This window comes from Debaryomyces fabryi, assembly GCF_001447935.2.
Source record: "Debaryomyces fabryi strain CBS 789 chromosome Unknown contig00008, whole genome shotgun sequence".
In the NCBI taxonomy this organism is placed as follows: domain Eukaryota; kingdom Fungi; phylum Ascomycota; class Pichiomycetes; order Serinales; family Debaryomycetaceae; genus Debaryomyces; species Debaryomyces fabryi.
In genome coordinates this window covers 129,247-155,890 of record NW_015385434.1, presented here as the reverse complement: position 1 = coordinate 155,890, position 26,644 = coordinate 129,247, and the positions used below count along the sequence as shown (strand labels likewise).

The following is a 26,644-nucleotide window of genomic DNA, read 5'->3' as shown; positions in this document are numbered from 1 at the left end:
TAATTTTATCGTAAAACAATCAATGTCCTAAGTATGGAATTTATTATAAAATTAGTTAAGTATAGAATGCTTTTTTAAGTGAATCTGTAGTATCCTGGATTAGATCTCTGCCCTGTTGTAATATCGCATCCATAACCATGACTGGATGTGGTACACCGGGGTAAATTACTATTTCAGTTGGAACACCGTTGTTTTTTAACTTTCTAGCATATGCTTCAGCTTCTGACCTCAATACATCACATTCTGCAGCAGCTATGAAACAAGGAGGGAGCTTAGCAAAACTTTCATCAGGATAAAACAATGGTGATGATTCAGGGTTAGTGTATTCATCACCTCCATTTTGTAAATATAAGGTTCTATACCATATCATTTTCTCAGCCGGTAACTGAGGTGTATATTTATTTTCTCCCCAAGATGGTTGTGTTTCAGGAGTAGCAGAATTGTCAGTAACAGGTACAACCATAAGCTGAAAACATATCGGAGGTAATTCTGTTGTTGCTTTTGAATTGGCATACTTGTGTGTAACTATAGCTGTCAAATTACCACCAGCCGAAGAGCCCCCTACGCATATCTTAGTAGAATCAATTTCTAGTTCAGTAGGACCTGATTCGAAAGCCCAAAGGACAGCTTCAAATGAATCATCAACGCATGCTGGAAATGGATCTTGAGGAGCTAATCTATAGTCCACACTTATAACTACACACTTGCAAAGGTCAGCGACCTTCGTACAATATGAGTTTTCCGTGTCCAAACTTCCGAGAACCCATCCCCCACCATGGAACCAAACTAACAAGGGCCAACCCTCATCGGGCTTATTTGCATTTGGTACAAATACCCTAGCAGGGATCGATTTAGCAGCCTTCGTATGCTTTCTTGGTATTTCTATGTCGTAAGTTTTTGCCATCTCAGATAGCGGTGTCTGGCCAGGAATCACATTTCCTGCTTTCCTTAATTCCTCTAATGGAACTCTATGAGTATAAGCAATATTGGGGTTGCTGCTCAAAGTAGAATTGAAAAATCTCACATACTCCGGATCCAACTTTTTAATCATTGACTCATGTAGCTTGAAAGGTGCTTCCGGGATACCACCGGCAAATGAAAAGTCTGATTGAAGTTCGTATTCTGGCATTGTTGTTATAACTGATAGTTTGAATCTAATAAATTATCGATAGCATACTATTTCATTAGTTTTAAATACACGGTAAATCTTAGATTCGACCTTATCTTGCCCCCACATTTCATTAATATGTTCTGGTGGATGGCATAAAGGCATTTGGATGTAACGTTACATTAAAATTCATTTCATCCCGTATTGAGCCTTATCGGGAATAGTTGACACATTAATTCCAACGGTTGTTGGGTAGTCAATTGTAAACATTCATATTGAAAGCAAGTAATGTCGTGAAATTTACAAAATATACTATAATTTGACTCTTGGTGGATGTGCACATTTTGACTCGGTGGGTGGTTTCGGAACCATATTTCGCATCTCCTCCACGATTATATGATGCCTTGCAGATTAGTTATAAGACAATATATATCCATATTTCCTCCAATCCATAAGTATTGCAATTGATCTTATAGTTGAAAACAAATATGGCATATCCATCAAAATTCACAGCATTGGCTGATAAAGAAATCCTCTTGAATAATTACAAAGGTAAACGATTACAAGATTTACCTACACCATCATTTATAATTGATAGAGATATATTCCGGAAAAATAGTGACAAGATGCTTCACAATGCGTCCAAGTTGAATGCAGAGTTTAGGGCACACGTGAAAACTCACAAATCCACTGAAGGAACCTTGTTACAACTAGGTACTGGAGCCTTGAAAACTGATAGAGTTGTAGTATCTACGTTAATGGAAGCGTGGAATCTAGTTCCATTGGTGGAAAAGGGTCTTATATCTGATATGCTATTCAGTTTGCCAGTTGTTAAATCCAGATTAGACGAATTAGCGGACTTAAGTACAAAAATTCCAAAATTACGTTTGATGCTTGACAGTCCAGAACAGTTAGATATCTTAACTGCCTACAACATGTCAAATTCTCGAAGTCAAAAATGGTCTATTTTCATTAAGATCAACATGGGGACAGATAGAGCTGGATTGTTGAATGACTCTGACTTATTAAGCAAAGTCTTGACAAAGGCATTAAATGATGAAGAGGTCAAGAAAAATGTTGAGATATATGGATTTTATTGTCATGCTGGTCATTCATATAGTTCAGATTCTGAAAATAAAGCCAAGGGTGTACTCATTGATGAAATATATCACGCAAATCAAGCTGCCAACGCAGCTATTAAGGTCGACCCAAGTTTGACGAACTTAAAATTATCTGTAGGTGCAACCCCTACTGCCCACGCATCTGAAATATTAACACAAGAAGAATTAGAAAATAAATTAGGTGGTAAATTATCTGGGATCTTAGAATTACATGCTGGTAATTATCCATGTTGTGACCTACAACAAGTAGCTACAGGGTGTGTAAGCTATGAAGATGTATCTTGTAAGATCATTGCGGAAGTCATATCCACTTATCCAAATAGAGGCTCTAAGTCGCCTGGTGAACAGTTAGTAAACGCTGGAGTTATCGCTTTGGCTAGAGAATTTGGACCCTTACCAGGCCATGGTAGAATCTTGGAGCCCCACCAGTACAACAATTGGATTGTCGGCAGATTAAGTCAGGAGCATGGCATACTCACTCCATTTGATGAAGCAAAAGAAACCACTTTTATCCCATTGGGCACTCAAGTCAGTATTATCCCCCAGCACAGCTGTATCACTGCAGCTTCTTATCCTTGGTATTTTGTGGTTGATGGCTCTGACGAAGTTGTCGATATCTGGGTACCATGGAGAGGTTGGTAAGAGGTTGGTAAGTAGTTCATCCACGTATTATTTCCTAAATACTAATATAAACTCACTATTACAAGCAAATTATTGTTTCTGACAAACAATTTCGCCATGTACCATAGCTAGCCATCCTTTTTCATCGGAGCTCCATTCTTTCATAGACGTAACGATCTCACTCTTCAGGGTACCAGTATTACCTACCCAATGCTTGGTGTTTTCCAATCTTTCGATATACATATTGGTAAACCATTCTCTCGTACCATTGTTTGAAATACACCAATTAGAAGCTGTTGAACTTATATTTTCAGGATTGAATCCAGCCTCTAAAGCTAACTCTCGTAATTGTCTACCACATGTAGTAATTGTATATCCACTCAAACCTATGCTAGTAAAATATTCTCGAACCTTGTTGTATTTGGTGGGATAAACTATCATTGAATCCATATCTCCATCTCTACAGCAGACATATCCATTAGGCTTCGTTACTCTCTTCATCTCCTTCAATGCGGCTACCCTATCCTTCAAATGGATAATCACTTGGTGTGAATGAATAATATCAAATGTATTATCCTCATACGGTAACTTGTACACGGATGCTAATTCGAATTCGACATTCTGTATTCCGCTATCCACACCCCTGGATCTAGCATCTTCAAGTATTTCTTCTGTAGGTTCTACTCCTATGACACTTCCTTGAGGAACGTATTTACCCAAGTCATACGTAATAGTTCCTGGTCCACACCCAACATCTAAAATCTTGTCAGTCGGTTTGATTTTTGAGAGCATGTAGGCCGAACAATTTCTAGCCGTTCTCCACTCATGTGTCTTAGATACATAGTTATCATACCCATGTGTATAATAAGCTTGATCGTCTGTATTAGTATTCATTATTATAAAGCTACTTAAAATATAATAGAAAGAAACTGATTATTAATGGCTTCATTATCTGAGACTAATTATAACGAATTCTCGATTTTAACCAAGGCCTCAATGTCAGGTTGAAACTTTTTGTAAGCCTCGATATCAATTGATCTACTCAATGGAGGCCTTCCTGTCAAACCTTCTCCAAAGTTATGTACTTGCTTAATAGCATATTTGATACCGACCACGTTTAATTCCAAGATCATCATGTCTGCCTTGGTAACCAAGTATTGCAAATCAGATGCTTCTACAGATTTACCTTCTTTACATAAATTGTATAACTTAACCATAACTTTGGGGAACAATGCAGATAATCCATCAATAGCACCATATATACCTACCGATAATGCAGGAACTAGGACTTGCCCCAATCCAGTGAACGGTCTAAAATTATTGGTTTTGCAGATCGTGGTATTTTTACCTAGTAAAGTATACAAATCCAAGTTAAAGTGGGTTAACTTTGTCCCCACAATATTTGGATGCTGGGATAATTTCTCGTAGGTATCAAGTGTAATAGTGACGTTATTGCAGGTACCGGGGTAGTTATATATCATAACTGGAAGGGCTGATTGATCCGCGACCTGATTGAAATAATCAAGTATACCTTGTTGGCTTATTAACGCAGGTCCAAAATAGCCTGGAACTAATAAAATGATAAAATCTGCGCCTGCCAGAGCTGCCAGTTTTGATTCTTCAACTGCTTCCTGAATACTACCCATTGGTGGAGCCCCTGCAATAAGTTTAAAGTTTTCGTCTGGGATTGCTTGCCTAATTGCAGCCACAACATCGTGTCTTTCCTGCGAGGTCAAGTGTACACATTCACCCATAGAACCACAAACTACTAATCCACGGATGCCATTCTTGTGTAAGAACTTCGCATGGGAAACCTGAGTTTCTAAATCTAATGTGTATTTGCTATCCAGCTTGAAAAATGTGGGGATAGGAGTGTAGATTCCACCTTGAATAATTTGATCTTGAAGCGTCATTATGTTAACTATTATTTTTGACTATAAATGTTCACCATAAGTCTGTAAGCAAGCAATAAAGCACCTTTTATAATCAGAAAAGTTGCATTCATACTAAGCTTAAAAGGCTCTTAAAACTGGTGGATGGTGCAAAATTAATTTTCTGGTGGATGGCATGGAGGAGAAAAGTGCATCAAGGCACTTTTTTTATAGATGACGGTAATTCAAGAAGCTATGCCTATTATTTATGTTTATGGGGTATGTATATTTTCTCAAGGTCAAACGTCATTTATAACGTCGCTATAGCTATATTGTATTCTAACCCATATAGGTATCGATATATGTTTGATAGAGAGGTGGTGAGGGCTTATGTAATAGCTACCCCAGAATTCGGAATATTCACCTTGATTTTACAATACAATAACATTGAAACTACAAATGGTTGAATCCCTGCTATAGTTCCTCTTAGGTGACTGAAGGACACTTTGTTGTGTTCTAAGCTGTATTGACGTAAAGTTTTAGCATTGAATTCGGCTAAGGACTAGATAATATTGAAACAAGAACTCGAGAGCAGTTGTACAACACATCTTGATATCCCAAAATGACTACGTGTAACACTTGGTTATATCTGATAGCATGAGTATTTGTTCGGAATCGAAGTTAGGTGTATTCAAAATCCTAATGGCTGCAAATATTGCACCGCATTTACCCCTCCTTTGGTTCGAAACTATTCTTTAATGAAAACCCTAAAAGAACATATCATTAACTTTACTGGTGTAAATAGTACGCTTTTATTGTATACTGGTTATTTTAAGTAAATTATGTGGAGTTGTTATATTTTTGAATTTATCACCTCTTATTTTAGAATCCTGGAAAATTAAAAAAAGCCCTATTTCCACATCTCCGAGAACTCAATCTTTACGCCAAACTCTTTTTTACAACATAACTCGAGACTACAGCATACTTTATTAACACAGATACAGAAGTATGATCTTTCATATTTTACTATTACAAAAATCTTTTACATATTCCTCCTATTACCTTGAAATTGCAAATTCAAGCAGCAATCAGTTCTCCAGACTTACCGCACATCCATGCACCAATCCCGGATATAATTTTTTCCACGGCACTTCGAATCTAACTAGCTTTAATACTTTGCTCTACACAATATACATCAATATAGTCAATTAAACAGGTCCATGTATACATTTACTCATTAAGTATGTACATCAGCCTAATCTCTATGCTCAGTTTATACCTGTAGAGTTTGTCGTAAACAAAATACTCCAAGACTCCTCAGAGGTCTGGCGAGCATTTCATTACGTTATCCAATCAACGCTCAGTAATTTTTAATTACATAGACAAATATTCCCCCGGGTGAATTCACCGGGAATAATATAAAGAATAAAGATTTGTCATAGATTTTTCTTTCCCACGTAGAAAGTGAAGTTGATAAATTAAACCGGTTATTACTATAACGGACGATATAAAAGGTATTCAGCATGTTTAAATCAATCATTCGTCAAAGAAACAACTTTTTGGGACAAAAGTTCAGAAGCTTGGCCACCAGTGCTAACGCAGAAACCAGAATGAAAAAATTCCAAATTTACAGATGGAATCCTGATACCCCTGAAGTTGAACCACAAATGAAGACTTACGAAGTCGACTTAAACCAATGTGGTCCTATGGTGTTAGATGCTATTTTAAAGATCAAAAACGAGCAAGATGCCACTTTGACTTTCAGAAGATCGTGTAGAGAAGGGATTTGTGGATCTTGTGCCATGAACATCGGGGGTAGAAACACTTTAGCTTGTTTGTGCCGTATAGAAGAAGACACATCCAAGGACTTGAAAATTTACCCATTACCTCATATGTTTGTTGTTAGAGATTTGGTCCCAGATTTGACCCATTTCTACAAGCAATACAAGTCTATCCAACCATACTTGCAAAGAGACACCCACCCAGAAGATGGACGTGAAAACTTACAAAGTATCGAAGACAGAGCTAAATTAGATGGTTTATACGAATGTATTTTGTGTGCCTGTTGTTCCACTTCTTGTCCATCATACTGGTGGAATCAACAACAATACTTAGGTCCTGCTGTTTTGATGCAAGCCTACAGATGGTTAATTGACTCTAGAGATCAAGCTTCGAGAGCCAGAAAGGAAATGCTTCAAAACTCCATGTCCTTGTACAGATGTCACACTATTATGAACTGTTCTAGAACCTGTCCAAAGGGTTTGAATCCTGGTAAAGCCATTGCTGAAATCAAAAAACAATTAGCCTTTGATTAATTGAATTCTAATTAATAAAGTTGCATTTTAAATATATATTCTATTTTATTTCTCCAAAGGATTTTGTTCACGTCTTGATTCATATGTCATCGTCAGTATATAGTCAATGCTTTTAATATGGTTAATCTTGTACTTGAATGTATTTATTGATATTATCTACTATCTGTAGTTGCTATTGTATTTCACTGTTCTATTCACGTAATTATTGACCGATTTCCGATACCTTTCCCGAGATATTTTTCTAAATATATATTGTTCTAAATATGGGGTAACATGAATTACCTGCTATTCGTTATCCCTTAACGTCAAGAAGCACAACACTGCCTAATTGACAATAGAATGTCAATTGAGTAATTTTTATTATTGTTACTTTCAAATAAAAATTAGAAATCTCGGGTGCCATTAATTGATGCTAGCAAAGTCCGAGTTGGCGGAGAACCATCTTAAGCGAAGTGATATCACCAATTTAACAAATGACATAGCAATGAAGTGGATAATTAAAATAACTCGGAATATTGTAGATCATTCGTATAAATAGGGGAAATTAAGACAACGGTAATTTATGTATTGATATATTTTCATTATTAAATTGTATTGATTGTAACTAAAATAATTAAGATGTCTAAAGGAAAAGTATTGCTCGTTCTTTACAGGGGTAATGAACATGCTAAGGAAGAACAAAAGTTATTAGGCTGTTTAGAAAATGAGTTAGGAATTAGAGAATTCATCGAATCGCATGGATACGAACTTGTTTCCACCGATGACAAAGACCCAGAACCTTCGTCCCAGGTAGATAAGGAATTGGAAGATACAGAGATTATTATTACGACTCCATTTTTCCCAGCCTATGTTACCAAAGAAAGAATTGCCAAGGCACCGAAGTTGAAAATGTGTATCACTGCCGGTGTGGGTTCGGATCACATCGATTTAAATGCAGCCAACGAAAGAAAGATTGCTGTGACAGAAGTCACAGGCTCTAATGTGGTATCAGTAGCAGAGCACGTTATTATGACTATGCTTGTGTTGGTAAGAAACTTTGTCCCTGCGCATGAACAAGTCAAGAAAGGTTTATGGGATATTGCAGGAGCTGCGAAAGATGAATATGATTTGGAAGATAAGGTGATTGCAACCGTTGGTGCAGGAAGAATTGGTTATAGGGTATTAGAAAGACTCATCGCTTTCAACCCAAAGAAGTTGTTATACTACGACTACCAAGACTTACCAAAGGATGCAATTGATAAGTTGAACCAAGCTTCTAAACTATTTAATGGTAAGGACAACATTGTTGAAAGAGTTGAAAACTTAGAAGACATGGTTGGACAAGCAGATGTGGTGACCATCAATTGTCCTTTGCATGAAAAGAGTAAGGGATTATTCAACAAGGAGTTGATCTCTAAGATGAAGGATGGTGCCTGGTTAGTTAACACTGCTCGTGGTGCCATTTGTGTTGCAGAAGATGTTGCTGCAGCAGTCAAGAGCGGAAAATTACGTGGTTATGGTGGTGATGTTTGGTACCCTCAACCAGCCCCAAAAGACCATCCTTGGAGAGAAATGCAAAACAAGCATAATGCTGGTAATGCAATGACTCCTCACGTCAGTGGTACTTCTTTGGATGCCCAAGCAAGATACGCCAATGGGGTCAAAAGTATCTTAAATAGTTACTTCACAGGAAAGCACGATTACAGGCCTCAAGATGTTATTGTTATTGACGGTGATTATGCAACGAAGGCATATGGTCAAAGAAAATAGTTCTCTCTTGTTAGCTATCTTATGATTATATGAAAGAAAAATTATGTACGCACCTAATTATTACAGAATGTAGCCAACTTTTTTTCGAATGAAGGAATTGCCCCTTTCTTTATTCAATAAGCTTTCGAATCAATACTCTAAGGATGAAACTATTGAAGATGAAATAGAGAAACTAATTTGCTCCATTGGCTCGTTACCAGATGAAAAACCAACTGAATTACTTCATTATACCAGAACGGTCACTGGCGAAATCAAGCCAAACGATAAACAAGGTTTAAAATTGTTAAATATTCCTATAGGCAAAGGCAAAAAGTTAAAGTCTAAAACCCCAGAGCGAATAATAGGATCTGATTTAACAACAGGATATCAAGGATTTAAAAAAGCTTCAGCAAGCGAAATATATCAATTAGATGGTTTATTCACATCTCTTAAGTATTATTTGGACAATGCAGAGAACAAGCAAAAGTCGTATGAAAGGATTCAGTCATCAATTATGTCTTTAAGACGAAATTTGCTTATGCTTATGCTAATACCTTTAAACCACTGGAAAGAATATAGATTTAACGTAATTTATTGGAAAGGTATGATCATTTTAGACTACGATTGGGAATATTTTGAAGACGACATCAACATAGGAATGTCAAATTTGAGTTTGAGTCGGAGAAATAATACAGAATTATTACAATACACTGGTTTCAAATTCGAAGACTTAATTACGCTGGCGCCAGATAAATCAAATGACTTTTATACCCTCGTCTCTCAGAATTTCGATAATTTCAATACAATATTTACTGCCGAAGTTGATGCTGGCATAGATGATGCTACTTCTTTATCTTCGTATGTTGAATTAAAAACACATAGTCAGACAAAATCGCAAATTGATTTCAAATTATCCTCCAAATTAATGTCAAGCTGGTGTCAGACAAAATTGGTTGATGGAAAACATGTGATTATTGGGTTTCGTTCAAAGAGCTATAATCTTACATCGATTAAAAAGTATCAAACTAACGAAATATCAAATTTGTTGAATTTACACCCGTTAAAACTTGCAGATAATTCTACCATTACCTGTAAAAAGCTAGTAAGATGGTATAAATGCGTCTTGAAATGGATTATTGATCTGATCCGAGAAGATAGCGAGGTCGAGAACTACAAAGTATATAAAATACATTATTCACCAAAGAATTGCCCTGCCGACTCTTCCTTGTTTCTCGAACCTATTAATGATGAGACTAGAAGCGACATTTTTAACCAAACCATCCCACAGTGGTTCCAGGAATATATCAATGTTTGCACCGAGCCATGAAATCATTCCTCTGAAATTCATCACTAGCCTTTTGTGTGTGTTACCATAATCCTTTGCTTTACACTATACCTTGTCATGGGCCATATTACCTGCTTAATCTAAAATTTATTAGACATACATAATATTATATATATACACGAATAACCCCTTTACACCAATGCATATCCTAACGTTCGAATACAAATTCTTTAATTTGATATAGCTTCTTTGATCGCCAACTGCCTTGAGTGACTATCAAAGTGTATACTTAAATCTTTAAAGTTCATTGTCTCTGGATCTGCTTGCATAACATGCTTGTCTTTGAAGGTAACTTCCACCACTGGCTTTTCTGATGCTGGTGAGCTAGCTGTTAGCACCTTGTAATCTATTTTACACGCACCTTTCATTGAAGGTGGAATTCTCGAAAGAAACAATCTAGCAGATCTAGCACTGGGTGTGAATGGATCAAATTTAACCGACACCTTAGTGAAGTATTTAGTAATCATTATTCTGTATGTATAACGAGATATGGCACGAGGTTAACAGGAGAATATGCTATGATTTCGGTCTACAAACCTATATAAGTCCCAGAATTTTTCAAAAACTTTTCTCATTAAAAAATAGTGCGTACATCAAATCATGAAATCAATATAAAGCAAGACGATTTCTCAAATTCGCTAGTTTTGAAATATATATTATCTTCTTTATCAAGCCATATATATTATTTATTTATTTAAGATTTTAATTGATATATAAACTTTAAACTATATATTTCCGATGTCAACTGGAAATTCAGACGAGATTGAGCTTTCGAGAGTCAGAGGTGCTGGAATTAGCGAGCCTCTTGACGCAACCATGAATGATGATAGTATCGATGAAAACAATGATATTATGGTCAGAACTGGTATAAGCGAAGCAATTGATCCGAAGAAACGGACATTTACATTTGGTCCAGACCCAGACGGTGTAGATGGCGTAAATGATGCAGAGAATGTAAAGACCGCAGGCATGGCAGATATTGCAGCAGAGACCACGGAACGTTTAGAAGACTCTGACGATAAGCCACCAGACGGCGGCTTTAAAGCATATTCCGTATTAGTAGGTTCTTACTTCACGATTTTGACCAACTTAGGCCTTATTAATTCTGTTGGTGCGATCCAGACGTATGTCTCTGAGCACCAGTTGGCAGGCATTAACGCTATTAGTGTCTCGTGGATTTTCTCTATCTACCTTTGTCTTGCATACGGGGTAGGCCTTGTCACAGGTAGTATATTTGACAAGAAAGGTCCTACGGGATTGTTGATTGTATCGACTGTATTGATTGTTGCAGGGTTATTTGGTGCAGCCTACAGTAAGACCGTTTACCAATTTATTTTGAGTTTTATGGCTGTTGGGATTTCAAACGGTTTATCGCTTACTCCATCGGTTGGTGTTATTAATCACTGGTTTTCCAATAAAAAGATAGGAGCGATTCAAGGCCTTTCTACTAGCGCAGGCTCTTTGGGTGGGTTAGCATTCCCATTATTGTTGAGATACTTATACCCTACTTATGGATTTTCAATAGCGCTTATTGTTTTGGGATGTATCTGTTTTGGATGTATGTTAATTGGAATTGCTTTAATTAGAGAAAGAGTAAAGAGACAGTCACAAGAAGTAACTTCCTTATCTAATGCAAGGCCTGAAACATTATCAAAATGGAAGAAAGTTAAGAAAGAATCGAAAGTTTTGAGTTTTAAACATTTGAAAGATACTAAATATGTTCTTCTTATTGTGGGTGCATTTTTCGCTGAACTTTCATTAGTGTTGATTGTCACCTATTATGCTACGTATGCAATTGCACAGGGTGTCTCAGAATCAACCGCTTATATATTGTTAACTGTTTGGAACGCTACTGGTATATTGGGCAGATTTTTGCCAGGTTTGGGGTCTGATTTCTTTGGGAAGTTCAACATGAATATCTTGATGCTTTTAGGCTATAATATATCCATTTTCGTATTGTGGGTACCTTTTGGATACAACTTGAAAGTTTTGTATGCATTCGCAGCTCTTGGAGGTTTTTTTCTGGGACTGATTTTGTCAATGGTTCCAATTTGCTTGTCCCAAATTAGTTTAGTTGTCGAATTTGGAGAAAGATATGGGTTATTAAATTTCTTCCTCAGTTTGGGTAATTTGTTCGGTGTTCCAATAGCAGCTGTTATTATTGGAAATGGAAGCGTCCACAATTACAAAATGTTTTCAATCTTGGTTTGCGTGTGTTCCGTTATTGGGACCCTATTCTGGTATTTGAGTAGACACTCAATTGTTGGATTTAGATTGAATGTAAAAATTTAAGTAGGTTAATGTATTTTATGTTTGATCTCTATATACTTCTTATCACCCTCTGAAAAGTGGTGATTGTATTTATACTGCAAATAGACCATCTTTATAGTTAATAAACGAAGACCAAATCCCAATTTCTATCAATAACTATATGGTGCAAATGCATATTATTTTTAAATTGAAGCCGAAGCTTCCCTATAAACATATAAACGTGATTTATATTGAATCATTGATTGGAACCCAAGTCACGTAATTCGTGTTGATCTACCGCATACTGATTGCGGGAAGAAATCGAAGATGCAATACTTCTATTTTGCTCTTGATGTTGATTTGAAGTACTTTGTCTTCTTTTTTCGATGATGCTGTCATACTTGATAGCTTTCCTCGATTGCATGTATCCCCATGCAAAATAGCCTATTGGTATATAACTTAACAAGGCAACTTGCAAAAACACTTCATAAATGTGGTCTTGCTTAACAAATGCAAGACTCAAAAATATTAATATCATTTCTGCAACCATTGTCAATGGAAATGTCAAGTAAAAATGATGATATTGCAACCAGAAGAGCCAAGAGGGTGTACTGCGGGTTTTGACTTTGAAACTGTAGTATGAAAAGTGAATTACGTACATTAAGCACCACGACAATATAAGCAATGAATATGAAGTGTGCTTCGCTATCCTTGGATGCGGAAAGATTACACCATAGCATATCCATACCATTTTAACACCATTTGCTAACGACCACAAATCATTTGCTTGCAATTTGGAATTAATCAATGTCTTTTTTATGAAAAAACCACACAACGGTAATAATGATACGATATGAAAGAAATCTGCAATTCCACCTGGCAAAAACTTCCTACCTACCAATGGTAATAATATTAAAAACCGACAAAAGCAGCAAAACCATAACGTAAATGAGCAAGTGTTATAAAAAAACACGAACTTGAGATTTGTGGAAAGTGGGTATAAATGTGCCATACGAATAGTTTACTCTGTAAAATAGAGAAGTAATGATACGTGGTTTTATACTAATATTGTCTAAATCTAGTTGATCTGTTGAAATAGAATAATACTGTATATAAAATTTTATTCAGTTTTTCAAGAAACAGCCATGTTGAAGAAATAGATGGTTTATATATAAGCATAAAGATGAAATATATACCTCTATTGTCTCTTATATTGATCTTTGCATCTGCAATTTCACTTGTGGAAGCATCAAACTGGTCTCCCGAAGATTACGAGATTTTCAGTTTAAATGATAAAGTTCAGCAAGATTTAGGACAAGGTACGAGTTTTTACTCTTGGTTAGAATTGCCAAACGGTCCTAAGTCCACATTACAAGAAATTTCTAAGGCTTATAGAAAGAAATCACGTATTTTACATCCTGATAAAGTAACCGGATCCAAGTCGTTAAAAAAACAAGCAGAGGAACGATTCCAAAGGTTATCTCTAGTTGGAAATATTTTGAGAGATCAATCTTTAAGAAGACGGTACGACTATTTTCACTCAAAGGGATTTCCAAGATGGAAGGGAACAGGATATTATTATTCAAAATTCCGTCCAGGAATTATTATGACTGCTATGATACTTTACGTGATAGTTGGAGGAATTCACTTCATTGCCTTGAAGATTGGTAGGAAACAGGACTTCAAACGTCTCAGAGATTTGAAAGAGCAAACTAAGAAGCAAGCTTGGGGCGGTTCGCAGATTCCTCCAGCTGATGGTTCAAGTAGGAAAGTTTTCAATGAAACTACTGGGAAGCAATTTATGATCGCTCCAGACGGGAATGTTTCGTTGATAGTTTCTGAACCTAAGAAAGAATCGTATCTTATTCCTCTTGATGAAAATGACATCAACCTAAACCCAGGCTTTAAGGAGTCTCTTTTTTTCAAGCTTCCTTGCGCATTATGGAATTTTTCTCTTGGAAAAGCATTGAATAAGACTATCGACACCACTGTCGTGTTTGAAAATCAAAACAAACAGGAAACTTCTATCCCAACTGAACAGAAGAAGAAATCAAAGAAAAAAACTCAGAGAGGCCAAAGCTTTGAATTACCTAATGGTAAAGTAGTTTATGGAAGAAATGGAAGTTCGACTTCTCAAAAGAGAAAACAAAAGTAATATAGAGTTATATTTTACGGTCTATAATTGTAATTTAGAATAATTTATTTATGAATGCGTATATTTTATATTTATTTACTCGTTATGCCTTGACACTCTTCGTAATTCATTACCATCATCCTCTCGGGTTTCATTTTCGTGGTCCATATCACCACCATCATCATCCGAGGAACTTGAACCCGATAAGTCGTCTAAAAATTCATTCTCTTGGTATTCATCATGAAAATGCTCATTATCGTAGAAATCCAGATTAAAATCTTCAACCAGCGGCGACCCTTCAAGCCTTACATCAGGAACGGGAGTTTCCTCCATATGCTCGTCATCATCATCTTCATCATCAATACGGCGAGAAGCATTTTGATGATCATTTACGAATAAGTCATGATTAGATCTATCCCCTAAAATTATTAAATTTTTATTGGAATTTCCTTGTTCCTTATCATATGAGTCTAAATCAAGATATCCCACAGTAGATGAATCAAACCCATAAGAGTCTTGATCTTTATCATCCAGTCTATGACTTTCTTCATCATCATCTTGTTCTGATCCTAGTACGACATTATAAACTTCCCTGGTTTTAAGCAATATTTCATTAACAAACCAATCCCAATCTTTCGATAAAATAGCATCAAGGATTATAGGAGATATAAGATCTGGTTTATAAAGAGAGGTGAATTTGACTACTTCTTCACTAATAAGAATTAGGTGACCCATATAACCAGGACGAGGCTCATGAGATTCACGGTATGATTTGACAATTAAACTTGTTATATCACATCTTTTTGGTTTAAACAAATCCACAATTAGAAAGGAATTATATGAGTTAAGTTTTCCATTAAAAATCTGTTGAATTAAATCAAACACAACATTGTGAAAAAAATTATGCCAAGGATAATCTGTAAACTTTGAAACTATATCAAACAAAATTTCCAGATCACCCAATTTAATCTTAAATTCATCTCCAATACAAGGATTCATTCGTATACTTTTGTCTCTATCAGAGCATACAAACGGGTTTTCAGGGGAGATTTTAGGCTCATCATCATCTGAATCATCTTCCGTTTCTAATGACTCAATTAAATTTAAATAATCATCATCGTCGTGCACAAAAAGATGCCTTGAATCATCCGGAATATCGATCCTAGATTCGTCTTTCTTATCACTATCTATAAAATTAATATCGTCTAAGGAAACATCATCTAAACCATTTGTAACCTCATTTATTGAATGGTGCTTTTTATCTGTAGTATTATTGATATTTACAAATGTTTCGGATAAGGCCTTCTTTAAACGATCATTTTGTTGAAGTCTTAACTTATCACGGATTTTAACTATCTTTCTTATCTTTCTTGAATTTAACAATATCATATTCGAACAATGTAACAACTCTGCAATCAATTCAGAAATTTTGAATTTAGTAAAACCTAACACATTTGAATCCTTAACGTGTAATGGTGCGTCAGGTGGTCTTTTCATCAATTCTGCAAACTTGTTTAAATGATCAGAAAATATCGAAAGCATCTCCCCCAAATAAATAGGGTCCCGTGGGCCGGGAGGATTTTGTTCAAAGTCCTTCAACCAGTGAAACATAACATATGAATTAACTTCGCCGCCAGCGTTCTCATCACCACAGTTTTGAAGCATCGAGCTGTATGTTCCACAGTTCAAATCATAGTCTGAATTGTTCTTCCTAATAAGTTCAATAATGATGCCCACACAATTATTAATACCATGTTTATTTGATTGTATAGTACCAGATTCAGATGTAACATTGAACAACATGATATCATTTATTATTGTTTTGATTATATCAGGAGAAACCAATTCTCTCGTAAGCTGGTTAGGACCGATATTATTTTCCAAAACTACTGCCAATGCAGTATTAGAAGAAATGGTTACTAAGGCCTTTATGAAATCAGATGCTGCCGTTTGTTTAAAAAACAATTCGTGATTTGGAATCGTTGAAGGCTTTGTTGCAAACTGAGACGGATGAGGTTTCAATATTTCTATTAATTTTGGAATTAATTGTTGCTGTGATAAAACTTCAACGATTCCTGTAGGCGAAGATGCTTTATCCGTTTGAATAACTCTTAATAGAAAGTCCATTAACATCGGGATTTCGATTTTATTCAAAAATGTATCAACTAAGTCGGTTTGACGTCTTATGAAATTCAATAAAGAGATGCTATTCTTGTCCATCAATTGATCCAAGATATGGACTAGGTATGAAACAGACAAAGAATTTTCTTCCAAGTTTGGAAGTTTAAGAACCAGCCATAACTTATTAATAATTGCTGGGGTCTCAATAATGTGATTCAGGATTACCCACAAGTCAATTGATAAAATATCTGACGATGCTTGAATGCACCTACGTAATTTTTCCTCCTTGCTTTCTTCTTCTTCACCCTCTTTGTCCTCACTACTCCTTCTTGTGTTCGTATCTTCCGCCTGTTCGATTTCAACTTCATTCTCTCCATCAATCTTTGGATTAGCTTCGCCATCCCGCTTAGCGATATTTTGATCATCATCATCATCATCAGTATAATCACCTTTTTCTTGTTCCTTTAATATCTTCTCCAATTCTTCTCTTTCTTTTAAACCTAATTCATGAAAAAAGTCTACACTATTGATAATGTAATCTAGGAAACCATTCATCACTTGCGGCTGTAACAATAATTCTAATAATCTTGGGCCCCGAGCGTCTTTACTATAAGTGTTATTATTTTCATTGGTGGAAGATGCCAACGAAAACGTATCCGAGTTGGAAGAGTTATTGGTTTGGTTGTTCTCATGTCCCTGCTGTTGCAGAAATTGAAAGCCGGTGTTATTATTATTATAGTTTCCCTTTATATTATGAAGTTCACTAATTAATTCTTGCAGTAATGCCGGATCACCTACTAAATCATCAGCAGTCACCTGTGAAAAATCCTGAATAGAATCCAAAAATTTATGTAGTTGATTGTTATCATGCAATGGGTTTGAAAACGGCCAGAATGACATCTTGGAGTTTGTCTTCAGTTCACTTGTGTTTAACAGAAACGGTATCTATAAGTCACTCACTATCCACTTTTTTTTTCAGTTATATGAATGAATATGTATTAATAAATAAAGTGATGTGGGATTCGTAAGCCATATATTCCCTGTAATCGTTTTACCTTGGTAAAGTTGATAAGATTGACTTTATGGTAGCCGTAGAAGTGACGATTCATCGAAAGGATGAATACTGCATATAATAATGCACCGAACTATCTGCCTTTTAGCTGTTAAACTGAAATACAATTACCATCCAACGGAGGATCCATTATTAGATTTGTTCTACAAAATCATTCGCCAAGGAATACAGAATATGAATGTTTATATAATTATCAAAAAAAGTGCAAGAAAATCACAAAATTGAATATCGATTTCAAGTATTTACAGTTCGAAGTACGCAAATTCAACATCTCTTGATGGAATTCATTCTATTGGTGCATTACGATGAATTTAATGTCTGAAAGCAGGTAAGGTATTCGCAAATAACGATGGCGTATATGAATTAATTAGGGATATTAATGGGTAATGGGAATTTTCTATTAGTTCTGTGCATACATTTTATTCTGTCAAAATTTGTCAATATTAATCACTAGTAGGCATTTGTTCAAGGGTTTTTATAGCCCTCAAAGACTCAGCTCTGAAAGCTTCAATCATTTCATTGCATGTTTGTTTAGCTAACTTATGACAATTTGTTGCATTGTGCTTTACCCATTCTTGTATGGTCATATTTTCTTCATCTTCAGGCATGCTGGATATCAAATTTGTTAGTTCACCATCGTAATCATCATGTAGATCATATTTCGAATTTAAACTTTTGTTCAAATACTCCGAAGCAGCTTCCATGTTTTGAAGATTATCTAAAAGATTGGATAACGATACAGGAACCCATTTTAACGGACCTTGTAGTTCTTTAGGTGCATGCAGAAGATCAGGTTTCTCTTTTTTCTCGGGTGTGCTTGATTCTAAAAGATTAGCGAAGTTTCCAGAAAATCTATCGATTGCATTAAGCGACGTACGAGCTTGAAAAGATTTCGAAACTCTTTTTTTTACCATTCTATCATTGTCTGATTTATCATCATCTGAATCTGGCTCAAAAGCGATGGAATCTGCTTCTTTTCCACTCAAAAACAGGCTAACTTCTTGTTTGACCGGAATTTGAGTATGATTAATTTTCACAGTTCCCTCTGAATTATCCATTTGTTCTGCTTTTGTAGACGCTCTTGTTGGACTTGAAAATGCATTGGACGATCTCATTCCATTCTTTATTTCTTCCATATCTTGAATATAATCATCGTAAGCCGACTGAGAACCCGGTCTCCCACTGCGAATTTTTTGTTGCAGTCCATTGACTGTTGGGCTTGTTTCATTTTGTTCCATATCATTAGTTGAGGGTGATACTTTCACATCATACGATTTCTCCACTTTTGAAAGCTCGTTAGGGTCACTTTTATCATATCTGTTATTATTGTCCAAAAGTTCCTCTTTATTATATGTGCTCTGGTATGTGTCTTCTAGGCTTTGCTGGACCTTCTCTTGTGGGGACTTCACTACTAGAGATTCCACATTATCCTTTAGAGGTGAATCATCAGTTAAAGGTTTGTTAGACCTTGATATGGTCGTTGGTATATCAGGCTTGTCTGACAAAATAACACTGTCATCTTCAAGCGGCCTGGGACTTTTTTTCAGGACTCTGGTCGAGTCTTTAACAGAAGCGGTAGTATTCACTAGCAGCGAAGATTTATCATCTATGGCATGTTCCACATCCATATATGTATCTTCGATGGCAACCTCTTCTCTGTTTGGACTGATATCGTCAATCTCCTGTGAACTAAGCTCTTCCATATCTTCAACCTTTGAGAAATCTTGATCTCCTTTAGATAGGTCAAAGAGTTTGAAAGACTCTGTTACCTCTTCGTCATAGACTTTGTTGCTTACCACTTCATTCTGAATATCTGACGACACTGAAATATCGGACGGTAAAACATCATTAACAGGCGAATTCTCAACTTCCTCTTTTGAAAAATCAATCCCAGACTCTTGATCTGTATAGATAGTGTCAGTAACTTCTATATTGTTATTTTCACCAATATCGTTCTGTGAAGGTTTAGACAAGGGATTTCTAATATCAAATGTAAATGGCCCGGAATCATTATCGAAAATATCATTCGATGAATCATCAAACGACATATCTAAAATATTGTTATTATTTTTCTTGGATTTATTTTGCCCTACGGATTTGTTTAATAGCTTTGATCTTTTAGGGTTAGATTTTCTCTGTGAACCTGAATTCAACGTGCTTAAAACGAGTGAAGCTGTCAGTGCCTTTTCAGTGGACTGCTCAGGTTTTATTATAGGACCATTTCTGATCGCAGGCCTGATATCATTTTCGAGAAACTGAATATTATCTTCTTCGTAATCACCTATGTTTTGGTTTGACAAATCATATATAGGAGGCGATGGCGAATATCTCTTATCGGAAATTTTTAGTTTCTTAGATTTCTTAGGTGACTCAAGGATCTGTTTAAATCTTTCATCATCGAAGGATACGTTATCTATCAATTCTTTACGACTCCGTTTCTTCAATTTTTCTTTTGAAGCATTTTCATTTATTTTTTGGGGTGCTGCTTCTGATATTTCAAATTCTTTATTTTCTGATAAATGATAATCAGCATCATCACTACTTTCCGTTTGGAAACTAGAATTCATGTTTGAGCCAGAATCTTCATCGATATTATTAAAAGTTGCATCAGAATTGCCATTTTTTAATCTTTTCATCTCAACCTTTAGTTTCCGGGTTCTGTTAGATCTATTTCCCCGCCTAGTACGACTGCTGATAGACTCATCTACTAACTCATTTCTTCGTGATTTGTGTCTACGATTTTTCCTGTGTTTTATTTCTGGTTTTTTAACCACAAGCGAACGGTTCGGACTATCAGAAGGATTGGTTTCACTCTCATTATATGAATCATCACCAAATTCGTTTAAATCATCGGAACCCAGTTGGTATGCATCTTTAGTATTGTCGTCATCATCGTCATCATCGTCATCATCGTCACCATCGTCATCATCATCCTTGATATCATCTATATGATTAATTTCCACGGTTTTCTTTTCATTTCTAACAAGCTTCTGAGGAGATTTCATACCGTTTTGTATCTCAGAAGTATTTCGATCTCTTGCAAGTTCAGCTTTTGCAAATTCTTTGTCATTGCTCGAATAGTCTTCTGAGAGTTCAGTTTTAACATTATTCTCTGTAAAGGACATTTTTCCATTTTTAAGTTCTTCTTCTCTATCTAAGTCAATTTGTTTACTACGATCTGCTATATCGTATTCCTTATTAATGCTAACGACATTTTCATTGTCGCTACCTGATATTTCTTCTTCTTCCTTTTCTACTTCCTTTTCATCTTCTTCTTCTAGTGGACGGGAGTTTTGATAGGTGAACTCTTGATTTCCAGCTATCTCCTTTTTCTGATCGTATGCCATGCTGTCACTATTGTCATCTCTTCCTAACTGTTCTTCGTTTGGATCGCTCTGTATTTGAGAGCCTTTTTTGGATTCACGAGCAAGTATCCTACGTTTGGACCTAGTCATGCGCCCACTACTTATATCAACCGACTCATCGATTGAAATATTGTGGTCTTGATAGTCATCACTTTGATATTCATTCTCACCTTCTAATATAGCTGTTTCTTCCTGAGAAAGAGATTTATATTTGGAATTATTTGAAGAAGATTTTTTTTTTATTTTCTTCGGTGAATCTTCAAGTATTTTCTTTCTAGACAGAGCGATGGTTACATTGGTGTCTTCAGAATCATCCGACATAGAATCATCATGGAACAGAATGATTAGACTCTCATTACCGGATTCTGTAGGTTTAGTCTTATGGGCTCTATTTATATCTAAATTGTCTTCTTTCTTCTCAACTGTTTGTTTGATTTCAGCATCCTGCAATGACTTAGAATTAGATCTTGATCTGGGCTTATATTCGTCAACGATCTCCAAGAAATAACACGGTCCGTTGGAATTATTCTTGTGTTCTTCTATTGGAATATCATCAGGTAGCCATGTATCTAATGAGCAATTACAGTAAACACATTGCACTCTATCATTTCCGTATCTTAGTGGGCAATAGTAGAACCCAGCTTTCGCTAAACTTGTACTAGTTGTTGCAGACGCCTTATTTTGATCAAATTTCCAATGCTTGCCAAAAGTTTTTTTTCTTAAGTCAATTGACTCTTTACTCAAAGGATTGCTGAACTTTGAAGGTTGATGCCGCCAAAAATCTTGAATATTATTTGACAAATGGTTTATCTGCGACGATATAATTAGAGCCAAGGGACACAGAGGATTATTGGTTAGATGGTAATCAGCAATATTCGTTATTCCTTCCACGTTCGTTTCTTTCTTTCTGCAACAGACACACGTTATTTGGTCATTATTTATTTTCGTTGGGGTGAAGTAGAAACCACAATCTACCAATTGTACAATATCAGGTACACGATGCGTCCAATACCGTTTTTGCTTTGATTTGTACTGAAAAGAACCATTTTGAAATGTTTCCAATCGATTCTCTCTGTATTGCATAGATTCATTCACTTTTGGAGGCATTATAATTCATGTTATTATTTTCTTTATGATCTTATGATCCGTAGATAAATATATGTCGAAATTGGATATGAAGATTTGAAAGGTTATAATACAAATAATCTATGGTACAGATAGACAAGCTATATCAAACTGTTATACTCGAAGGATGGTAATCGTTGTTCAAAGTATTATTTTGCAGAAAATATATGTATCACCGTTGATGATGTTTTTTTTGCGAACTTATCTGATCTACGTGATTCCTTAGTAATTTATAAAATAGTTAAACAATTTAAATATATATATATATCAAGTATACAAAGCCTTTATTGACTAAATTATGATGAGAAAATGACGTAGAACTAAAAAATTGGGCAGTCAATCACAATTTGATGTATGGGAAGAACGCACATACTGTTAAAAGTTATGACCAACCAACAACTGAATTGTTTTCAAGGCTTCATATTTTAATTCATTATTACCAATACTACCTTCCAAGTAATTCATAATCAATAATTTGTACTGACCATTTTTCTCATTGTTAATGAAGTTAATGAGATCATCTCCTAAGTTCTTAATCAAGAATTGCAAATCATTCAACAAAATAACCTTTATGGTATCATTTTGGTTACTCGAAGATAAAGTATCAAATAATTTTTTTGTCAACTTAAAAGACGAATCTTTGAACTTTCCTGAATTTTGTATCCAGAATTGCTCCGATTTATGAGTTGGAGAAGACCATGATATCAAATTTGGATTCTCTAATTCTGTCAAATACTCGTCGAATGAAGTTAACTTATTATTCACAATTTCTGACAAGGTATCATACAAGTAATTTAAATCATTGGATAATTCCTCGTCACTTCCATTAGAGGCAAATTTCCTTTCTTGTAGAAGCTTGATTGAATTTAATCCATCATGGAATAACACTAATTTTATGGTCTTAAATTGTTCATTGCTAGACACGGCCAAAGAGATAAAGTTTTTCAAAATCGAAACAGACATTCTGACAATTTTCAACTTGATAGAATCCTTTGAAATTGTCAATAGACTTCCAATTAACTCTGGATAGTGATGAACCAAAACACGACTAATTTGTGGACTAAACGATAAAATCCAAGTAGTTAATAAAAAGTTATAAAGTAATTGTAAATTTGATGAGTTTGGTCTTTTAATTTGAAAAGTAATTAATTGATTAATTGGTTTAAAGTTTGCAATCAAATGAGTCTCTTGATAAACCTTTTTGAAAGGTTTTAAAATAATCAATTCTTGCAATAATTGGATACCGATTATTTGCAAATTTAAATCTTGACTATTGCCGATGAAGGAATCCGATGATAAAAGCTCAAAGACTTGAATTAAAATTTCCTTATCGACTTTAAGATGTCTATCTTGGTAGTTTGCTTTAGTTAATAATATAGTCAAGTTGTACAAACACAAAGCTTTGATAATTACATCATTGTTTTGAGTGTGCTTTAAAAAGGGATAAAACGGTAAGGACTGATCTAATTTAGTTAAAGCCAACGCTGAATCAATAAACTCTTGGTTAGGCAATTCCAATAATAAGTCATTAATCAATACCAAAACATTTTTCAATACATCATCTCTCGAATTGATTTCCAATTTATTTAATAAATTTAAAATTGTATTGGTGTATAATTGAAGCTCTGATAAAACAGTAGATCTTTTGTTTTCAGGTGATTGCTTCTCTAATATCTTGATAAGGTTCGCATCATCTTCACTAATGACATCGGCTCTTGCTAATCCTTCCCAAGGGATAATTCTTTCTTTAATGATTTTTTTACAATCGGATAAGTGGTTAATATCAATAATTAAGGGATTCTAAGAACGTTAGTTGAATGTTGCCTTGTAATTGGTTTAGCAATTGAATCCTAAATTAATCTCAATCGCCGATTGATAATTATATACATACAAATTCCACTGTCATATTGATATATGGGATTATTATTACTTGATATAAAACTGACCAGGCTATTTACTGATAATTGAATAAACTATGATAGATGTTTTTCGAAATTTATCGTACACGACTTTCTTCCATATTTAATTTTGCTGAAAACAACAATCAAATATGATTTCAAACTATTTATAAAGGATCCAGCTTTGATATTATATAATATTTACCAAGGAGATATCTACTGTAGATTATGTATCGTCAATGATAAGTGGTAAACTAGATTGAAACTATCATTAAGGTGTTAAAAAAACAATGCCGGTCCCAGGAATCGAACTTGGGTTTCATCGGCCACAACGATGTGTACTGACCACTATACTAGACCGGCTTTCTGTTTCCTTTTCGATTTATAGTGTATACTAAATAGTATATTGCATTGTATTATTATTATTCATAAAAATTTTTCATCATAAGTTCCTTCAGATTCATAGATTCATAGTACGAAAGCTATTGAAGATTGAAGATAATGCGTAACAGAATTAATTTAACGTAAATTATTATATAAAAATTTAGGCTAAATACAAGCGTAAAAAGGACATGAAATCACAAATTAATAAGATAAACTTTTGCTTAAAAAGAAAACGTCTGGAAATGAAACTCTAAGTTATAGGGTGGAGGATTATTATTAAACTTAATCAGATGATTCTCTAGCATATTCTTTGAACATATCAGCATCAGGAATAGAACCACAAATGGTTTCAACCATAATACCGGTAACCAAGTAAGGATCTATGTTGGAAGCAGGTCTTCTATCTTCGAAGTAACCATAACCTTCCTTGGCAACAGCTCTTGGGATTCTAACAGAAGCACCTCTGTTAGCAACACCAGATGAGAAAGCTTCAATAGAAGCAGTTTCATGACGACCAGTTAATCTTTGTTCATTATCAGCACCGTATAATAACATGTGTTCTTTATGTCTCTTGGCTAATTTAGATAAAGCAACTTCTATACTCTTCATACCACCCGGTATTCTCATAGACTTAGTGGAAACATTAGTGTGACAACCAGCACCGTTCCATTCACCTTTCAAAGGCTTTGGATGGAAAGAAACCTTGACACCAAATTCTTCGGCGACTCTTTGTAATAAGTAACGAGCAATCCATAATTCATCACCCATTTTGATACCTTCACAAGGACCGACTTGGAATTCCCATTGAGATGGCATGACTTCAGCGTTGATACCGGAGATATCAATACCAGCATGAAGACAAGCTCTGTAGTGAGCTTCAATAAGGTCTCTAGCATAAACCTTACCAGTACCAACACCACAGTAGTAAGGACCTTGTGGGGCTGGGAAACCACCCTTTGGCCATGCGTATGGTTGATCAAATTGGTCAAACAAGGTGTATTCTTGTTCTAAACCGAACCAAACTTCTTCGTCAGCGTGAGCCTTCATTAACTTAGCTGATTCATGTCTGTGGTTAAATTTATTTGGTGTCCCGTCGTTGTTCCAACACTCAGTTAAAACAATGATGTTTTCACCCTTTCTGAATGGATCTGGGTAGAATGCAACTGGTCTCAAATACACATCGGAATCGTGACCTGGAGCTTGACCGGTAGAAGAACCGTCAAAGTTCCATTCTGGTAAATCTTCAACTGAAGATGGCTTCTTGTCTAAAGTTTTACACTTAGACCTAGAGTTACCTTCAGCATCAATCCACACGTATTCGGCTAAAACTTTACCGTTTTGAGAAAGATCCAAATATTTAGCTAAAATAGCAGTTTGTTCTGTAATAGATACCATTTTTATGATGTATTATATTATATTGTGGTTTATATTAATTTTGTTGTTAAGCAGGCTTTGAACAACTATTTATGACAAGAAGATTTTAAGTATGCGTCTTCTTAGTTTTGTTTTGTGTCTGGTAAAAGATACTAGAACACTAATTTATTTTTTTGTTAATTGAATGTTATTCTATTCTAACCTAAGTTTGAATTGAATTTATTGAAGCAAAATTATCTGTTTCTATTGAAAAAAGATAGATTCTGTAATTTATTCAATTTGGGAATAGTTGCTACCGTAGACTATATATATATTGATTCCCAAAATGACAGATAATGCTTCGGTGAGCAAAAAAGAAATTTGTGTCCCGATAGTAAAGTCTTGGAATTAGCATAAGCGAAGGTTCATATCCATCACAAGAGCTTTTCCGTTATCACAGCCAATCAGAGGGTGTGATATCTCTACTTCCGGTTTAAGGGGGCTTGAGCCCGGTAAACGATTAGCGTTGGAGAGGTGCGGATAAGACAGCAGTTCCTCTTGGTCGGATCCTGCGCGTGCTAAATTTATTAGATCGATAGTCCCTTGGGCGGGTCCAAAATGTTCAGAAGGGTGCAGCGTACTCTGTAGAGCCGTCATTTGAATGCTGGAAGTGAGACAGGTATTTGTGATCATGCTGTTCTATAAGGTTATTTCTGTGTATAGTAGAAGAATTATTGATATATCTATAGCCATTTTGGTCTGTGGATAATATATCTAATTCTGGTAAATATGTTCCGCCTGTCCATTCGTTCCAGTCGGATTATCGATTCCGC

At 35.3% G+C, this 26,644-nt stretch overlaps 15 protein-coding genes across 15 annotated transcripts; 6 read left to right on the top strand and 9 right to left on the bottom strand.

The window, feature by feature from the left end:
- Nucleotides 1-55: 55 nt before the first annotated feature.
- Nucleotides 56-1,129, bottom strand: AC631_00727 (alpha/beta hydrolase; the record flags this gene model as incomplete). Its single annotated transcript, XM_015609557.1, has 1 exon — nt 56-1,129. The coding sequence occupies one exon, from the start codon at nt 1,127-1,129 to the stop codon at nt 56-58; it is 1,074 nt and encodes a 357-aa protein (XP_015469690.1).
- Nucleotides 1,130-1,596: 467 nt separating this feature from the next.
- AC631_00726 (uncharacterized protein) lies at nt 1,597-2,871 on the top strand (the record flags this gene model as incomplete). Its single annotated transcript, XM_015609556.1, has 1 exon — nt 1,597-2,871. The coding sequence occupies one exon, from the start codon at nt 1,597-1,599 to the stop codon at nt 2,869-2,871; it is 1,275 nt and encodes a 424-aa protein (XP_015469689.1).
- Nucleotides 2,872-2,940: 69 nt separating this feature from the next.
- On the bottom strand, nt 2,941-3,744 carry CRG1 (Crg1p; the record flags this gene model as incomplete). The annotated part of the gene is made up of 1 exon (XM_015609555.1): nt 2,941-3,744. One exon carries the CDS (start codon nt 3,742-3,744, stop codon nt 2,941-2,943), a length of 804 nt encoding a protein of 267 aa, XP_015469688.1.
- Nucleotides 3,745-3,812: 68 nt separating this feature from the next.
- AC631_00724 (dihydrodipicolinate synthase family protein) lies at nt 3,813-4,763 on the bottom strand (the record flags this gene model as incomplete). Its single annotated transcript, XM_015609554.1, has 1 exon — nt 3,813-4,763. The coding sequence occupies one exon, from the start codon at nt 4,761-4,763 to the stop codon at nt 3,813-3,815; it is 951 nt and encodes a 316-aa protein (XP_015469687.1).
- Nucleotides 4,764-6,244: 1,481 nt separating this feature from the next.
- SDH2 (succinate dehydrogenase iron-sulfur protein subunit) lies at nt 6,245-7,036 on the top strand (the record flags this gene model as incomplete). Its single annotated transcript, XM_015609553.1, has 1 exon — nt 6,245-7,036. One exon carries the CDS (start codon nt 6,245-6,247, stop codon nt 7,034-7,036), a length of 792 nt encoding a protein of 263 aa, XP_015469686.1.
- Nucleotides 7,037-7,654: 618 nt separating this feature from the next.
- FDH1 (formate dehydrogenase (NAD+)) lies at nt 7,655-8,785 on the top strand (the record flags this gene model as incomplete). The annotated part of the gene is made up of 1 exon (XM_015609552.1): nt 7,655-8,785. The coding sequence occupies one exon, from the start codon at nt 7,655-7,657 to the stop codon at nt 8,783-8,785; it is 1,131 nt and encodes a 376-aa protein (XP_015469685.1).
- An 88-nt stretch (nt 8,786-8,873) lies between these two features.
- On the top strand, nt 8,874-10,091 carry AC631_00721 (uncharacterized protein; the record flags this gene model as incomplete). The annotated part of the gene is made up of 1 exon (XM_015609551.1): nt 8,874-10,091. The coding sequence occupies one exon, from the start codon at nt 8,874-8,876 to the stop codon at nt 10,089-10,091; it is 1,218 nt and encodes a 405-aa protein (XP_015469684.1).
- A 188-nt stretch (nt 10,092-10,279) lies between these two features.
- On the bottom strand, nt 10,280-10,576 carry AC631_00720 (mitochondrial 54S ribosomal protein mL53; the record flags this gene model as incomplete). Its single annotated transcript, XM_015609550.1, has 1 exon — nt 10,280-10,576. One exon carries the CDS (start codon nt 10,574-10,576, stop codon nt 10,280-10,282), a length of 297 nt encoding a protein of 98 aa, XP_015469683.1.
- Nucleotides 10,577-10,847: 271 nt separating this feature from the next.
- AC631_00719 (uncharacterized protein) lies at nt 10,848-12,401 on the top strand (the record flags this gene model as incomplete). The annotated part of the gene is made up of 1 exon (XM_015609549.1): nt 10,848-12,401. The coding sequence occupies one exon, from the start codon at nt 10,848-10,850 to the stop codon at nt 12,399-12,401; it is 1,554 nt and encodes a 517-aa protein (XP_015469682.1).
- A 214-nt stretch (nt 12,402-12,615) lies between these two features.
- AC631_00718 (uncharacterized protein) lies at nt 12,616-12,909 on the bottom strand (the record flags this gene model as incomplete). The annotated part of the gene is made up of 1 exon (XM_015609548.1): nt 12,616-12,909. The coding sequence occupies one exon, from the start codon at nt 12,907-12,909 to the stop codon at nt 12,616-12,618; it is 294 nt and encodes a 97-aa protein (XP_015469681.1).
- Nucleotides 12,910-13,542: 633 nt separating this feature from the next.
- AC631_00717 (uncharacterized protein) lies at nt 13,543-14,514 on the top strand (the record flags this gene model as incomplete). The annotated part of the gene is made up of 1 exon (XM_015609547.1): nt 13,543-14,514. The coding sequence occupies one exon, from the start codon at nt 13,543-13,545 to the stop codon at nt 14,512-14,514; it is 972 nt and encodes a 323-aa protein (XP_015469680.1).
- A 75-nt stretch (nt 14,515-14,589) lies between these two features.
- On the bottom strand, nt 14,590-17,514 carry AC631_00716 (uncharacterized protein; the record flags this gene model as incomplete). The annotated part of the gene is made up of 1 exon (XM_015609546.1): nt 14,590-17,514. One exon carries the CDS (start codon nt 17,512-17,514, stop codon nt 14,590-14,592), a length of 2,925 nt encoding a protein of 974 aa, XP_015469679.1.
- A 615-nt stretch (nt 17,515-18,129) lies between these two features.
- AC631_00715 (uncharacterized protein) lies at nt 18,130-22,158 on the bottom strand (the record flags this gene model as incomplete). The annotated part of the gene is made up of 1 exon (XM_015609545.1): nt 18,130-22,158. One exon carries the CDS (start codon nt 22,156-22,158, stop codon nt 18,130-18,132), a length of 4,029 nt encoding a protein of 1,342 aa, XP_015469678.1.
- A 393-nt stretch (nt 22,159-22,551) lies between these two features.
- VMA13 (H(+)-transporting V1 sector ATPase subunit H) lies at nt 22,552-24,082 on the bottom strand (the record flags this gene model as incomplete). Its single annotated transcript, XM_015609544.1, has 2 exons — nt 22,552-23,976; nt 24,068-24,082. The coding sequence occupies 2 exons, from the start codon at nt 24,080-24,082 to the stop codon at nt 22,552-22,554; spliced, it is 1,440 nt and encodes a 479-aa protein (XP_015469677.1).
- Nucleotides 24,083-24,740: 658 nt separating this feature from the next.
- Nucleotides 24,741-25,853, bottom strand: GLN1 (glutamate--ammonia ligase; the record flags this gene model as incomplete). The annotated part of the gene is made up of 1 exon (XM_015609543.1): nt 24,741-25,853. The coding sequence occupies one exon, from the start codon at nt 25,851-25,853 to the stop codon at nt 24,741-24,743; it is 1,113 nt and encodes a 370-aa protein (XP_015469676.1).
- Between the last annotated feature and the right edge of the window lie 791 nt (nt 25,854-26,644).